General features: G+C 32.3%; 2 protein-coding genes across 2 annotated transcripts in view; both read left to right on the top strand.

Annotated features, from left to right (window-relative positions):
• The first annotated feature begins 204 nt into the window (after positions 1 to 204).
• LOC114335178 (uncharacterized) lies at positions 205 to 930 on the top strand. Its single transcript, XM_050649294.1, has one exon. The coding sequence runs from the start codon at positions 205 to 207 to the stop codon at positions 928 to 930; it is 726 nt and encodes a 241-aa protein (XP_050505251.1).
• A 12,137-nt stretch (positions 931 to 13,067) lies between these two features.
• The window catches only part of LOC126883112 (endoplasmic reticulum metallopeptidase 1-like), a 131,122-nt gene continuing 127,403 nt past the window's right edge, over positions 13,068 to 16,786 (top strand). The window contains exon 1 of the mRNA XM_050648359.1: positions 13,068 to 13,313. Coding sequence (XP_050504316.1) covers positions 13,305 to 13,313 — 9 coding nt within the window. The 5' untranslated portion in view covers positions 13,068 to 13,304. The remainder of the gene's footprint in view (positions 13,314 to 16,786) is intronic.

Here is a 16,786-nt window from a genome sequence, read left to right as displayed (position 1 = left end):
GTTACTTCTGCAAAGTTGTCCGAAGTCCGAAGTGTAGTAGTCTGTGAACTATGTTTGTTATTTCTCATCTTAGTTACTGTCGTATGCTTATGTCATGTTATTCTAATTTCATTAATCACCTCATGCTGATTTCTTGTATATTAAAACCTAGTTTATAAAGGTTTTGCAGTTTCATTACAATTTAATATACAAGAAATATCAAATATGGATAAGCTGCTACGACCAGACAAATTCGATGCAGATCCAAACTCTTCTAGATCGTCTCAAGAATGGATACATTGGAAAGCTACTTTTGAAAACTTTATTTCCTCTGTAGTTGATGTCTCAGAGAAGGATAAATTCAAACTACTAGTAAATTACGTGAGCAACAATATCTATGAACTTATCTCTGATTGTACAAAGTATTCTGAAGCCAAAAGTATTCTCGAAGCAGTTTTTGTTAAACCCAAAAATGAAATTTTTGCCAGACATATCCTAATGACTAAAAGACAACATACTGGTGAAAATATAGATCAATACGTTCAACATCTTAAGGTGCTTTCCAAAGACTGTAATTTTCTAGCCGTTTCTGCAGACCAAAATAAAGAAGATTATATAAGGGACTCTTTTAGTAGTGGGTTTCTTTCTAATGACATAAGACAACGTTTACTAGAAAACAACAGTATTACTCTGCAAGATGCCATACTGAAAGCCCAGTCTCTGGAGTCAGCTTCAAAACACTCTGAGGCTTATATAACTCCTGTACAAATTATTAATGCGGTTTCATCCGAAACCAGAGAGCAAACTAATTATACTTCTGCAGCTGTGAAAATGTTACTTGGAAATGTTACTTTTGTGGATCAACTGAAAGACATCCTCTTAGCCTATGTCCTGCTAGAGACAAATTTGCAAGAACTGCTCGAAAGTTGGACATTTTTCCAAGGTATGTAGGCTTCAGATGTCCAATTCAGCGTCAGCTGCCGTTTTAGCTACTACTACATCTAGTTTGAATCTTAGAACTCTTGCTGCGGCTCCTCAATACTTATCTAAAAGTGTTATTAAAATAAAGGTGAATGGAAATACAGCTGAAAGTTTAATACACACAGGTAGTTCTGAGTCATATATCAGTCATAATTATGCATTGTCTATAAAAGTGAAAACATTTGGAAGTCATGCAAGCATACTAATGTCTTCAACAGCTATGGCAAACTCAGATTGACTATCTCAGGACCTTGCTTTGTTAATTTAGAAATAAACGGACATTCCTATAAAAATGTCAAATTATCAATAATTCAAGATTTATGTGCTGATGTATTAATAGGTCACGACTTGCTTAAACAACATTCTTCTCTAGAAATCACTTTTGCTGGCTCAAAAATACCTTTAGTTATCGACCGTGTGGATAATATCTGTAGTTTGGCATACTTAAATATAGAGCCGCCCAAATTATTCTCCAATCTATCAAATGAGTGCAAACCAATAGCAATAGCAACTAAATCAAGAAAATTTTCAACTGAAGATAGAAAATTCATAACTGACGAGATAAAGAATCTCCTATTGAATGGAATCATAGAAGAAAGCAACTCTCCTAGGCGTGCACAACTACTTATTACAAAAAGTGAAATGCACAAAAAGCGAATGGTGGTAGATTATTCACAAACGATTAATAAATTTACTTACTTAGACCTATCCTCTCCCAGATGTTGAAGATATTGTTAGAAAAGTAGCAAGATATTCTGTGTTCAGTACAATTGATCTTAAAAATGCGTACCATCAAATTCCAATAAAAAATGAAGAGTAAATATACACTGCTTTTGAAGCCAACGGCCAACTATATCAATTTTGCCGGATTCCTTTTGGGGTAACCAACGGAGTGGCCTGCTTTCTAAGGGTTATCGATGGTATTATTAAATCCGAAAATTTAAAGGGAGTATATGCCTATCTTGATGATATTACTGTTTGTGGATTAAATCAACAACAGCATAATGAAAGTCTTAATAAATTTATGGAAGTAGCGAAGAAATACAATTTAACAACAAAACAAAATAAAAGTTCTTATACACTAAATTCAATCAAACTTTTGGGTTATCAAATAGAGAATCAGACCTTAAAACCTGATCTTGAAAGACTTGATCCTTTAAAGACAAAGAAGTTACCCTTACCAAACGATTCACAATCACTAAAGAGAGCTGTTGGAATGTTTGCACATTATTCCAAATTTATTCCACAATTTTCAGACAAGATACAAAAACTAGTCACATGCAGTACTTTTCTTTTAACAGAACAAGCAGCTGAAGCTTTTCAAATTCTTAAATCTGAAATTATTTCTTCAGCTGTTACTACAATTTATGACAAGGTTCCTTTTGTTGTTGAATCCTTGAATCTGATGCTTCAGATTTTTGTATTGCTGCTTCTCTTAGCCAAGGAGGAAGACCGGTTGCTTTTTTTTCAAGAACTTTATCAAAAAGTGACAGAAATCATTCATCAGTGGAAAAAGAGGCTTATGCAATAGTGGAAGCTCTTAGAAAATGGAAACATTTCTTGATAGGTAAACATTTTCGACTTATAACTGATCAAAAGTCTGTGTCTTTTATGTTCAATATGCACCACACTAGTAAGATAAAAAATGAGAAGATTATCAGATGGCGCCTTGAAATATCATGCTACAGTTTCGATATTCAGTATAGACCAGGAGTTGAGAATGTAGTGCCAGATACTTTTTCACGAGTGCGCTGTTCAATAAATCCTCGACCAAGTCTATTTGAACTACATCAATCCTTGTGTCATCCAGGAGTCACCACAATGGTCCATTGGATAAAGACACGTAACTTACCATATACTATTGATGAAGTCCGTGAAATGACCAATCGCTGTCCTATCTGTGCAGAAATAAAACCAAAGTTTTTGAAAACTCAAGGAAGATTAATTAAAGCAACTTCGCCTTTTGAAAGATTGTCTCTGGATTTTAAAGGACCGCTTCCATCTAGATCTCATAACAAATATATCCTAACAATTGTTGACGAATATTCTCGATTTCCCTTAGTATATCGTATATCCATGTCCAGATGTTTCAGCGAAAACTGTTGTGAAGTGTCTTACAAACTTATTCTCTTTATTTGGAATGCCTAGTTACATCCATTCAGATCAAGGGGGGCATTTATGTCTCAAGAAGTAAAAACGTTTCTCCATTCACAAGGAATACCGACAAGCCGAACAACATCGTATAATCCTGAAGGCAATGGCCAGACAGAAAGATATAATGGAATTATATGGAAAACGATTTCTCTTGCTTTAAAATCTAAAAATTTAAAAACTGAACAGTGGGAAGAAGTAGTTGATATAGCTCTTTATTCAATTCGTTCTCTTTTGTGTACAGCTACAAACAGTACCCCTCATGAGCGAATGTTTCATCATTCTAGAAAAGCTTTAAATGGAACTGCACTTCCTTCATGGTTGATAATCCCCGGAAAAGTGTTTATGAAAAAGAATGTGAGGCATTCCAAATATGACCCTCTTGTTGAAGAAGTGCAACTGATTGAAGCAAATCCGAACTATGCTGTTGTTAGACGTGAAGATGGCAAAGAAACAACAGTAGCTTTAAGACAACTTGCACCACGAGGAGATGTATCTCTACTTGACTGTGACAATGTTACTGGATCGGAGTCTGAACCTTGTAATGAACAGTTTATCAAGGATCAACCAAGCCCTAGATTGAGTGATACATGTGAGGAAAATACAAATATTTCTCCTGTTAACGTTCTGGAAGAGGGTGGCATTGAAACTGATTTGAGGGAAGAAAATAAAGACATTTTTATTAGAAGAGGTACAAGGTAAAGAAACGCTTCTGCTTACGTTAAAGACTTTGTTGAAAAATAAAGCTGGGGTGAATGTAGTAGTCTGTGAACTATGTTTGTTATTTCTCATCTTAGTTACTGTCGTATGCTTATGTCATTTTATTCTAATTTCATTAATCACCTCATGCTGATTTCTTGTATATTAATACCTAGTTTATAAAGGTTTTGCAGTTTCATTACACGAAGTACCGTCACTACACACTCGTTCTACTTAGCGAGGAACACATTCACGCCGGACGATAAGGACTTCGATTCCTTTGACTCGATCGCAATACCTCCACCGAATGGAAGTAGACCGAGGCACAGCGAAGTCGCACAAGGTGCCTGTCTACACTCTCGTAATTGTGTAATCTCGATCGACTTCGCCGAGAGTGTGGTGCTCGCTTTAGAAATGGGTTTTCTCTTTAATCTTTACCTACGTTTAGTATTTCGATACAATTATCCAGAGGCGTAACAGAGGCCCCCGCAGCATGAAGCTTACGGGGGGCCCCTATATGTCAAGGGCCCCATCTTGTTGTCTAATATATGTAAAAATGTGTTGTTATATTATTTGCCTACATACGTTTTTTAAACAGTGCAGTATTGAAAATGAAGTTTCTTTATCCGAATTGTAGATATTGTGACATTATTTATAGGCCGCTCACGACCTGGCCTATTTCGTTCCGGAAGATTCTGGCGGCGAACTGTCTGAGACCCTTTCTGTGGGCGAGACAAAAGACACTTGTTTACAATCGGCGTATCTAGAAGGCCATCGATAAACCTTTTTTATTGTTCTGTAAATAATATTTACCTTTCGATTTTTCTGGAAATCAGTAGACTAATTGTACATAACTATATAAATAATAGACATTTTTGGAATTAGAGTTCAGTTGTGAATTTAAAACCGACGGTGTACTTTGATATGTAACGGGCGCGTTATATTTTTTTGTAATTAGATAAATTAGTAGATTTTGTGTAATAAATAAATTTATATCGGGGTTTGTAAAATAAAGGATATAAATTCAGTGTTTTTCATTTGTTTAGAAGTAAGTTATTAAAAATAAATAAAGTCAACTAAAACTAAACATTAGTGCCTAAAAGATCATATAAAAGTCAATTTTGTAACAATGTATTGTAGAAAATTGTAGATATATTCGCTCATAGTAGATAGTGCACCAAGAAAGTTGTTCATCTCATAGAATTCATACTAATGTAATCATTTAGTAATTTTTGTTCTATTTTATTCTATACCAATAAAGATGAAAAATGTAAGTTGTCATAAACAATGCATGAATACACCAATAGCTCAGTAAATGACAGTTTTGGAGTGAAATTATCAGCGTCACGACGGACGTATTTGCTTGACAAAACTTACGTGCATAGAAATCGGTCAACTTAAAAATTTGGTCATTTTTGATGTCTCATATTTCTTAAACCTGTTGGCCGATTTACGTGATTTTTTAAACATGTTATAGCCTGATTCTTTAATAATGCCAGTGTAATAATATTGTTGCTAAACATGTAAATTTTCATTGTATACCGGGTGTACCAACAGAGGCGGCTCTAGCCCATGCAGTCGATGCCCTGGCGCTCTTTGGTAGACGCGCAGTCAAAATGGAATAGTCGAGTAGGTACCTACCTAGTACTTGTACATAGGATATTAGATACTCTTATAATGTAAACAAAAAATTATTTCGCAAAATTATCCCGCGACAACTTTACAAACGCCTTTGAAAATGCCCGACAAGTCCCAAGAAATTTGACCTTTATAGGTTCCACAACAGATTTCGGAACCATTGTCGGTATGTCTTCAAACGAATCAAAAGATCGCCGTCCGTCCGTTGGGCGGACAGCCGGGCGGGCGGCAATCTATAAATCGCGCTTATTAAGTGCCAATGTAATTTTTCATTAATCGTTTTAAAGCATATTTTATGTATAAACAAAGTAAAAGGCTCTTTGCAGTGGCGTGCTGAAACTTTTCAAGCGGCCCGGTGATTTTATAGAAAAACGGCCTCCCATCCTTATTTTATCTTCTATTATCAGAATTTTTATCTCTTATTTATAAGACAAAAATACTTCTTCTATTTGTATAAACATGACTGTCTGTTTTCTCAATGTGACTCTAGTAAGTTGTCATTCCATCGTTTTCTTGGTCTTCCCACTGATCGTCTTCCTATTGGGGAACCGTCTCTCGCTGTCCTTACTACTTTATTTGTTGTCATTCGGCGTATGTGGTCATTCCATTCTATTTTTCTGTTTCTTATCCAGTTATTAATATTGCCACCTTGAATTTCCGCTGTATATCTGTACTTCTAGCTCTGTGTCCCATAGAGTCTTACCATCGATTTTTCGAACGGTTTTTTGTCCTCTCTGTGTCGGGTCGTGTTTCTGCCGCTTATGTCATTATTGGTCTTATGACTGTTTTGTAAATTCTGCCTTTCATTTCTTTTCCGATATTTTTATTTCTCCATATTGTGTCATTCAGACAACCTGCTGCTCTGTTTATCTCTGTTATCTCTGTTATTAAAACTCTATCACTTGTTCTATTAGCCCTCCAGCTCCAATTTACATATTATTGAATTTGCTGTTATAACCACGCATTTTGTCTTTTTTGGGGAAATTAACATGTTAAATTTTCTGGTGGTTATGTTAAATTGGTGCAGCATATGTTGTAAGAAATGTTTGATCTCCTACGAAGAGTTGAGTACGAAAGCAGTATAAAGTTAGTCTGAAAATCAATAAAGCTAAAACAAAAATAATGGTGGTCGACAGATTCGACACTATTCAACTGACTAACATGTTACAGGAATACCAAATAGTAAACACCTTTGTCTATCTCGTGTCTAGTACAACTAACGATGGTAACTGTGAAGCAAAAGTTAGGAGACGTATTGGTATTGCTAAAAATGCGATGAGTCGCCTAACTAAAGTTTGTAAAGACTCAAAATATCAAGATGAGACTGGTGAATGCCCTTGTATTCTCAATATTTCTATACGGGGCAGAGACTTGGACTCTTTGAGTCCAAGTGTGGTGCTTTTGAGAGCGGATGCCTTTGAGATGCGGTGCTGGAGAAGAATGCTGCGCATACCTTGGACAGCTCATAGGACAAACGTTTCCATTCGAAACCAACTCTAAATTAAACAAAAGTCTGTCCACAATATTTCTGTAACGAATTCTGCAATTCTTATGTCACATTGTTCACAGAGGTGACGATAGTTTGGAGATATTAATTGTTTCTGGAAATGTTCCGGGCAGAAGATCAAGAGGACGATCACCAACTAGATGGTCCGACCAAATTAAGAATTCAGCTGGAAAGTCATTCTGCAAAGCACTTAGAGCAGCTGAAGATCGAGACCAATGGAATAAAATTGTTAGGAATATTGGAAGAAATCACGATCCTCAGTAATGGGGAAACGACAAGAGAGAGAGAAATGTTGTAAATCATCTTCATTTTAGACATTAGTATTGCATCGTCTGCATAGCAGATTGTTTTAAGTTGTTTTTCCATTTATAGAAAATATTATAAAATCTATATTAAACATAAATACATTTCTAATGGATCTATCCTCGCTAATTTCAAGATAACCGCCATACATCGCCTGGTTCTGTCCACTCAGCAAAACCGAAAACATCCAAAAATACTTAACGAACTTTTCCCAGAAACACATATTATCTAAAAAATATATACAATTGCTGAGTCGTATTTTGTGTAAAAGTCTGTGTTTATATTATCAGCCGAATAATACCTATTCATGGCTCAATTGAACGTCTTAATTTTAACCGTTTTGAAATACAGGATGTGTATAAAACAGACAACTGGAATTAATGCAATATTATTCAAATGGCTCGAACACTATGTATGGAAATAAAATATTTTTGAAATGTTTTGTTAATATCATTCGATTAGAAATTAAAAATAATTTTGTTACATCCAAAATTTTTTTGAAAAAACTTATTTGACCGGCCTCAATAGGCCGCGGCCTCTCGGTGATTGCACCGATTCATTTATATGGCCAGCACGCCACTGGCTCTTTGGCACAATAGGTAAAGCCGCCTCTGTGTACCAATCAACCTGTGTTTTTTTCATAGTTCGCATCACACTGTGGAATATTCTAGGATTTATAAAATACTGAAATTAAAACCCAACTATAGCCTCAGGTTTTCTTAACATTCTATTTTTTGATTCATTCGTTTATGTTGGATAATAAAAAGTTAGGTACTTTAACAACTAGTCATGTTCTTCATAAATACACAGTGTTTCTAAATAAGTGCGACAAACTTTAAGGGGTAATTCTGCATGAAAAATAATGACAGTTGGCTTTATAAATGTATGTCCGCAAATGTTTCGTTTCCGAGATACGAGATGTTGAATTTTTTCTTACAAACTGACGATTTATTTTATTGCTTTAAAACCAGTTGATTAATGCCAATGAAATTTGGTAGGTTTAAGACGTAGTTATTGCACATTTTTTGACATGCAATTAAAAATTTAATGTTTACTATTAGCGCGCATCCCAACAAACATATAATAGCTGGTCAAGCTAAATACTGAGTACTGCAGCTGATTAGTAGTCGCATAAAAGTGACAAAGGCTGTTTAAGCTATTTTGCTGTTTAATATGTCGAACAAACACTGCTTCAGGTTATTTGTAAGCCCTTTTGCAGCCAATTGACTTAAGCTGAATATTAGACTGGAGAAGCGCTATTTAAGGCACTTTGTATTATAGTATGCAGCATTTCTTATTCAGCTGAATGCTAAGCTGAACTAGCGCTGCTGCAGAATTTTTGTCTACTTTTGATCAACTATGTAAAAAAAAACTGAACAAGAGGCTGAGGAAGCGCTATTTAAGTCAGTTCATAATACATTATTCAACCTTCTCTATTCAGTTATATTCTGGGCTGAAATAGTGCTTGTCCAGAACTTTTGTAAGTACTTTTAATCAGCAACTTTATAAAAGCTGATATAAAGCTGAAAAGGAGCTTTAATTTAATTAAATCGTTCATATTCGTTGCAAAAGGTGTATACTTAAGTTCGATGAAAAATGGCTTCTGCAGCTGATGATTATTAAGTATTATACAATTGCTTATATTTGCTATATAATTTTAATTATTTAGATAAAAGATATACACTGTGCTTTACTTAATATATAAAAAATATGGATAAAAAATCAATTCAAAATTTTAAAAAAATAAAAAAATCTGGCCATTATTACCGAAAATTAAAGGTAAACCGTTCAAATTATGAAGAGTTTTTAAAAAATCTATATGCACCAAGTAGTGTTTCTTCTCATTCAAAAGCTAACGACACAGCATCAGGATCAGGTAATTTTGTTTTAATTTTGTGAGTATATTTTAAATAAAAAATAATTTGTTATATAGGTTCTAAAGAACAGGAGTGTATTTCTAGCACATCAAGTGATCTTGACGATAATCTAATGGAAACCAGTGAAACATCAGATGATGGTGACCAGTTTATTGATGAAGACATTTTTAAAACAGAAGATACTGAAACGCAATTATTGCCTTGTTCAAGTACCGAATTGGGAAATTGGGCAATCCGACATAATATTACACATGCAGCTCTAAAAGATCTCCTACAAATAATCAAGAGACAGTATGATTCTAGTTTATTTATCGATGCTAGAACATTATTAAAAACGCCACAAAATACGAAAAAAAGTTGTAAAGTTATACAGGGTGGAGAATATTGGCATCAAGGTCTTGACGTTTGTCTAACGAACACTTTTAAAAACTTGTCAAAAGACATGTTAATACAGCTCAATGTAAATATAGATGGGTTGCCAATATATAAAAGTTCCAAACGTCAGTTTTGGCCAATTTTATGTAGCATATATGAAATGCCTGATATACAAGCTATGATTGTTGGCATTTTCCATGGAAATAACAAGCCTCTAGATATAAATGAATTTTTGGAGCCTTTTGTTGAGGATGTTAAGCGGCTGCAATCAAATGGACTCTGTGTTAATGGGCATATGATTCACATAAAAATTAGATGCTTTATCTGCGATTCACCTGCACGGGCATTTATTAAAGGTATCTGTTTTTTTTAATTATTGCTTAAATTGACTAGTTTATTTTACAGGTGTAGTCAATTTCAATGGGATTAATGGATGCCTTAAAATACGTGTAATATGACCGATCATATTACACGTATGCACGCTAATGGTGAATATAAAATTCTTAATTTTATGTCAAAAAATCCGCCTTAACATGTTATGTTTTAAAGCAATAAATAAATCGTCAGTTTGTAAGAAAAAATTCAACATCTTATATCTCGGAAATGAAACATTTGCGGACATACTTTTATAAAGTCAACTGTCATTTTTTTCATGCAGAATTACCCAAGTTTGTCGCACTTATTTAGAAACACCGTGTATTGATGAAGAACATGTCTAGTTGTTAAATGTTAAAGTACCTAACTTTTTTATTATCCAACATAAACGAATGAATCAAAAAACAAAATATTAAGAAAACCTGAGGCTATAGTTGGGTTTTAATTTCACTATTTTATAAATGCTAGAATATTCCACAGGGTGATGCGAACTTTGAGAAAAAAACACAGTTTGATTGGTACATCCGGTATACAATGAAAATTTACCTGCTTAGCAACAATATTATTACAGTGGTACCTTGTTAAAGAATCAGGATGTTCAAAAAATTACTTAAATCGGCCAACAGGTTTAGGAAATATGAGACATCAAAAATGACCAAATTTTTAAGTGGGCCGATTTCTATGCACGTAAGTTTAGGTACACTCCACTTTAAAGTTGGATTTATGCCGTTGCGTTGGTTGCTTTTACTTGGGGTTAAAAACATACTTTTAAAATAAGTCTGGAAATGTATAAATTGACTAATTATAAGTAACTTTTGTTCTGTAGAGTTTCTTTATCTACGTTAATACTTTTCAAGTCATTTGTGAGTGAAAATGTTTATTTTTCAACAAAAAAAAACAACGTTTTTAGACGGGTTTTTCGCAAATAACTCAAAAATAAGTATTTATCGAATTAAATATTAGATATCGAAAAAATATTTGTAGCGAAAAGGTAGCTTATAAGATACAAAAAAATGGTGTACTTATTCACGAAGTCTATCGACACAATAAAAGCACAGTTAAAGCTGCTGAAAAATTATTCTTATTCGTCCAAGTCCAAATCGAATATTTCAACCTAAAATATCCAAAAAATGAAGCAATTTTCGGGGAAAACTCATTAAAACTTTTTTAAATGTTTAAAAAAAGCTTTATTTTTATTTTTTTATAAAAGTTTCTAGCACCAAAACTTTACGAGTTACGCTCAAAATAAAGTTGGCCCCTTTTTTGGTAAAAAAAAATTGTGAAAATCTGCCCCTATTTTGCACCCCAAATAAAATTTATCATTAGCGCTTTACCATTTTTACTTTGAATATTTATTGTTTATATGATCTGTAAGTTTGACCGGTTCAAAGTTCTTATTTTTGAAATAATTGGGTTTCATAGTAAAAAAAGTTTTTTTATTTTGGAAAAATGCCTTTTTTTCAAAATAACTTAAGAAGTAGGTATTAGTGATACGACAAATCTCAGAGTAAAAACTGTAGGTCTTGCTTTATAAATATTTTGGCTTTATTTTGTTTTTCTGTAAAACAAAAATTGGTTAAGACATGGCTGTTTAAAATTTGCATATACTCGTGATTAGTGACTCGTTCAAGCCCTTCAACTAGAAACTAGAACCCTTTTCAAAATAAGCACTTCGAACCTGTGAAACTTACAGGTCGTATAAAAAAGTTAGGTAATTTGTAAGGCGATAATGATTAGTTTCATTTGGGGTGCTAAATAGGGCTTTTCATCGATTGTCATTTGTTTCGAGCTTCTGTCATGTGTCACATAAGATTAATATATCTACGTCATACGTCTTTGGTTTGTATCATTGGTAATACCAATAACGTATGACTGTATGACGTAGATATATTAATATTATGTGACACATGACAGAAGCTCGAAACAAATGACTGTGAATGAAAAGCTCTATAGGGGGAGATTTTCACAATTTTTTACCAAAGATGGGATTAACTGTATTTTGAGCGTAACTTTCTTAGTTTTGATGCTAGAAACTTGTGTAACAAATAAAGCTTCTTTTAAACATTTTAAAAAAACTCTAATGAGTTTCCTCGAAAAGTATTTCATATTTTGGTTATTTCACGTTGAAATATTCGATTTGGAATTTGACGAATAAGAAAAACTTTTCATGAGCTACAAATTTTCTTTTGCTGAGTCGATAGGCTTCATTTTTGTTTCATTTTTTTATAAGCTAGATACATTTCTGCTAACAATATTCTTTTCGATCGAATACTTACTCTTTGAACAATTTGCGAAAAATCGCCTAAAAACGTGTTTTTTTTGTTGAACAATAAACATTTTTACTCATAAATAACTCGAGAAGTCTTGAGTTGACCCCTTCGGTGGTGACACTGAAAATTACGCGGTATCGCCATATTTTACGTTGATTTACTGGGCTGTAACAAATATAGGTATTTGTTACACATGTTGCATTTAGAATTTTTTAAAGAGGGCCCTATATTTCCAATTCTAGTTTGTTACGCCACTGCCTAGAAGCCATCCTGCAAGGAAAAATATTTGGAAAGCGAGGTCGAAGAAGACACCCTGGTTAACGAAGAAGAAACCAGGGCCTGGTTAAAGAACCTAAGAACCTGGTTTAACAAAACATCTGTGCAGTTTTTCCGAGCAACTGCAAATAAGATATCGATTGCATTTTTATCTATATGGACAATATTACATAGTTCATATATCTATATTATCTTATGAGAGAAGATTACATAGTTCATTATTTTATTAATGAAAAGTTGAGGGTTGCGCACTGTTAACTTTTAAACTTCATGAAAAAACAAAGTTGTTACGTCTACATTAGTTATTACAATTAACTACTAAATATTTTACTTTTGTGGAATCAAAATCCAAATTCCTTGGATTTTGATCTGTTTTGTAAACGCTTATCAACTAGTTTAATTACAATAATTAATTAAACTTTCTTATCTTTATAACAACTTGAACATTTTTTTACATCTATGATTTATTATAAAAAACACCATTGGGTAAATAAAGCAAACAACTAATAATGCACAAAGAAAATACCGAAATTATTAATGTAATATAAATTGCCTACCATATAGGCTCCGTTGGACTGATGATACCATTATATCCGTAGCGATGGCAACACTGCTTTATCATATGTTTTGTGTCCCCATCATAATAAAATTGACGTTTCTAAGTGTGATACCGAATTTCTGGTACAATGCAGTTGATTTCGATTTTCAGAATGTTTATTTCCATGTTCGTACTTTAATTTAAATGGTAGTAACGTGGAGATTATTTATACAGACAATTTATTAATTACAGTGAAATGACAGTGAATTTGTTATCGCTATTATCGATAAAATTCATTCAGGATTTGTGAAGTTTTAGTGTGATAAATTACAAAAATGTCCAAGGTAAGATTTTTTAATGAATTGCGACAATAACAGCAATTATTGGGGTTCATTGTTTATCAAAAATCCTTGAACTATTTGTATTCTTGTTATGGGAAATGCATTACGTACACAATTGTTGATTATTAACAAAGCAGTGCAATAATAATTATATTAGGATAATGTATGTTTGCCGAAATTTTATGCTTTTCATTACCAATTAAAGAACAGAATTTCGTAAATATTTAGACAAGTTTTTAGTAATATACCTACCTATTTAAATTGGTTAGTATAATAATAAAAAATCATATAATGTTGCACATAAATGCTATCAAAATTACTTTTCTAAAGATACATCCAATTGCCGCAATTTTAACATACCAAACGGTTTCATTATAAAGACATTTATTTTAATTTATTCCTTATATTATCCGAAATATTATTATTTGTACTCACCAAGTTTATCAGTAATTAATAGTCCGGACAATTAAAACAAAATTTTGCAAAAAACCAAAAAACTAAAACATCCTAGAATGAAAATTTCATAGATTTTTAATAAACTTTTGAAAATAAGCTCCACTTACTGTCCATCAAAATCTACCCTATGCTGATATGTGCTTATTGTTTTTAAGGGTATAAACAACCCCTTTTTTCAAAAAACCAATAAAAGTTAATAATGCAGTATATAGATGCTTCAGAAGTCAAATGGTGTAAGCCACGTTCTCCCTAAAAATGACTTATGAGATGTAACACACTTATTATATAACGGGTGGTGAATCGTCAAACGGGTCATAGGAAACTCAATGGGAAATTCGAAATTGTTGAATTCCTGCTTCCCTAATTATTTTACATCAAAAGTCATGAGAAACTATTTGTAGAGAACTAAAATCTCTATTAAAAACAAATGTTAGATTTATTTTACAGATTAAACACATTACAAAATTTTGCAAAAATATACATTTGCCAAAATATTATACTAAAGTCACAATAAACATGCACCAGAAATACACAAACCAAGACACATTGAATGTTACAAGGAGCACTCCCAAATCATGATTTACAATGTATATACAATGTATATACATTGTAAATCACAAATCATGATTTACAAAGTTTATACATTGTAAATCATGATTCGGGAGTGCTCCTAGTAACATTCAACGTGTCTTGGTTTGTTTATTTCTACTTCATCTTTATTATGATTTTAGTACAGTCCAATTAATATTTGCCCTCCAACAATTATACAAACAAGTTGAATTTTGCTGAGAATGTTAATTTTGAGACCCCAAAAAAGATGCGTGTGTCCTAAAACCAAACTCGAAAAAAAGGGGGGGGGGCACGGAGGCGAAAAACAATATAGCTATTTAGCAATAGTCTGCATGCTGTAGGAAAAACAAGAAATATGGCTCAAATAATTTTGAACAATGTTTATTAGTTTTTTAACTTTTTGTGTAGAAAGTACTGTTCTCTCTGAAACAACGCCGGATGCAACCGGATCAATGCCCGACCTGTACTTGAAATCAATTTCTTAAGGCTATGGGTACATAATTCGCAAATATTTTACGGCTATCCCTACCTTTTCTGTCTTTACATGGCAAATTACGTGTAGTAAAATTCACACAGGTATGGATATGTACATATTACTAGAATGTCATTCTACTTGACAATGTCATAACTAGCTTAAAGAGATGGCTTTTGAATGTTCTTGGATAACTGTTATTTTTTGTATAATTGCAAATTATTAATTCAGTTAATAAATCTGATAATTTTTTCACTAGCTATGTATTCAGTGATTGTAACAATTTATATGTACCTACAACAAAAACTAATACTCAATCAAGAAAAGTGGAAAAGTTTTAAAGTGATTTTTTAATAATATATTGTTACTATGGAACGCTTACAATTTTGAACATCTTTAAAAACAAAATACTTGGATCGCAGAATATATCTTGATGTATTCTCTGCTTCTATCTTCCATAAATAATACACAATAAATAACTTTTTATAAAGTTCACCTCTTAAATCAATATTTATCAAATACAGTATATATCAATATTATTTAATTAACAACTAAAAATATTCCCGATTCATGTCAAATAATTATTTAAAATTGTCACTGATTGTCAGTGTCTGACTGACAATATTCTATTCGACTGAGTGCGTTGTATGACAAAGATAGATTTGGAAAATATTACCACGGACATTGAGTTCATTTTTTTCGAATCCTGAAAAAACCAATAAATATTTTTTAAAAATTTAAACGCAGAATGAAAGACTAAATTATTACCGAGGGCCGAAAGTCCCTTAGAATAAATAAAAAGTTTATTTTGAATGAGATATTTGAAATTAAAAATAACACTAAATTTTCTCTTAGTTTTTCACCCCTGTAACTTATTAAAATAAACATTAAAGAAGTTCTCAGGGACTTTCGGCCCTCGCTAATAACGTAATATTTCATTCTGAGTTTAAATTTTTTAAAAATACTTATTAGTTTTCTCAGGATTCGAAAAAATAAATCCCCATTTGAATAGCATTGCAGCCGAAAAAACGTACCGATCCTCTTAAATAAAATGTGTATCAACTCGACAGTACAAATTCAATATTTTTTGATTAGTGTCCAATCGACAAAAAGGCATTGTAAAGGTGAAAAGGGCAGCTTTCTTATCGAATTTTTGCATTTTGTTGCAAATGAAGTTTCTATACAGCTGTTAAATAAATGAAAATTGTGCAATTTTTGACATTTTTTTTAATGATTCTTATGGGGGACAGCATCCAACAATAAACTACTCTGTATTTTCTTTTCTCTTAACAAAGTTCCTTTTGTGTTCCTAACTCTAGGAAAAACAATTCTTCACTGCTGCCCTGATATTCAATGCTTACTTTTTAAATTTCTTATTCTAATAACAATAATTTAAATCTTTAATAGGGCATGTATCAGATTGTTTTGGGTCCACAGCAAAATTAAATAAACGAATCTCTTCGTTTTTTATTAATTTCTTATAGTTTTTTTTAAACCGATTAAAAACTCGTTTTTTTATGCAATTCACTCCTAAATAAGTCAAGAAATATGCATTAAAAATTATATACAATATTTTTTGCTTAAAATATGTCCCGATATCCATTTGTTGAGTTATTTTTGATATAAAAAATTTCAACCCCGAGTTGGGGTGGTTTACTTTTTAATTCATTGTGGAAATAAATTACTTTTAAAACTAAGGTTTTTTCATTGTTTTAAAAATCAAATCATCTTGAAGATTAGAAGATTAAAAAAGATTATATTTATAGGAATCAAGTAAAAACAAAAAACCAGAAATTTTTTTATAAAATGAAGATGAAAAAGCATCTAAACTTTTATTTAGATGATTGTAGATATATATTCTAGATGTAAATTACCTTCAAAAACCTATATACAAATTTTCTTTGTCTAGATGTATTGTTCTTTGACAAGACTATAAAAACAGCCACACACAGTAGACCAGTTCTTTTGTGACTCATAT

This window comes from Diabrotica virgifera, chromosome 4 (assembly GCF_917563875.1).
Source record: "Diabrotica virgifera virgifera chromosome 4, PGI_DIABVI_V3a".
Classification (NCBI taxonomy): Eukaryota; Metazoa; Arthropoda; class Insecta; order Coleoptera; family Chrysomelidae; genus Diabrotica; species Diabrotica virgifera.
Note: the sequence above shows the minus strand (reverse complement) of the source record. Positions and strands in the feature narration are given on the sequence as shown.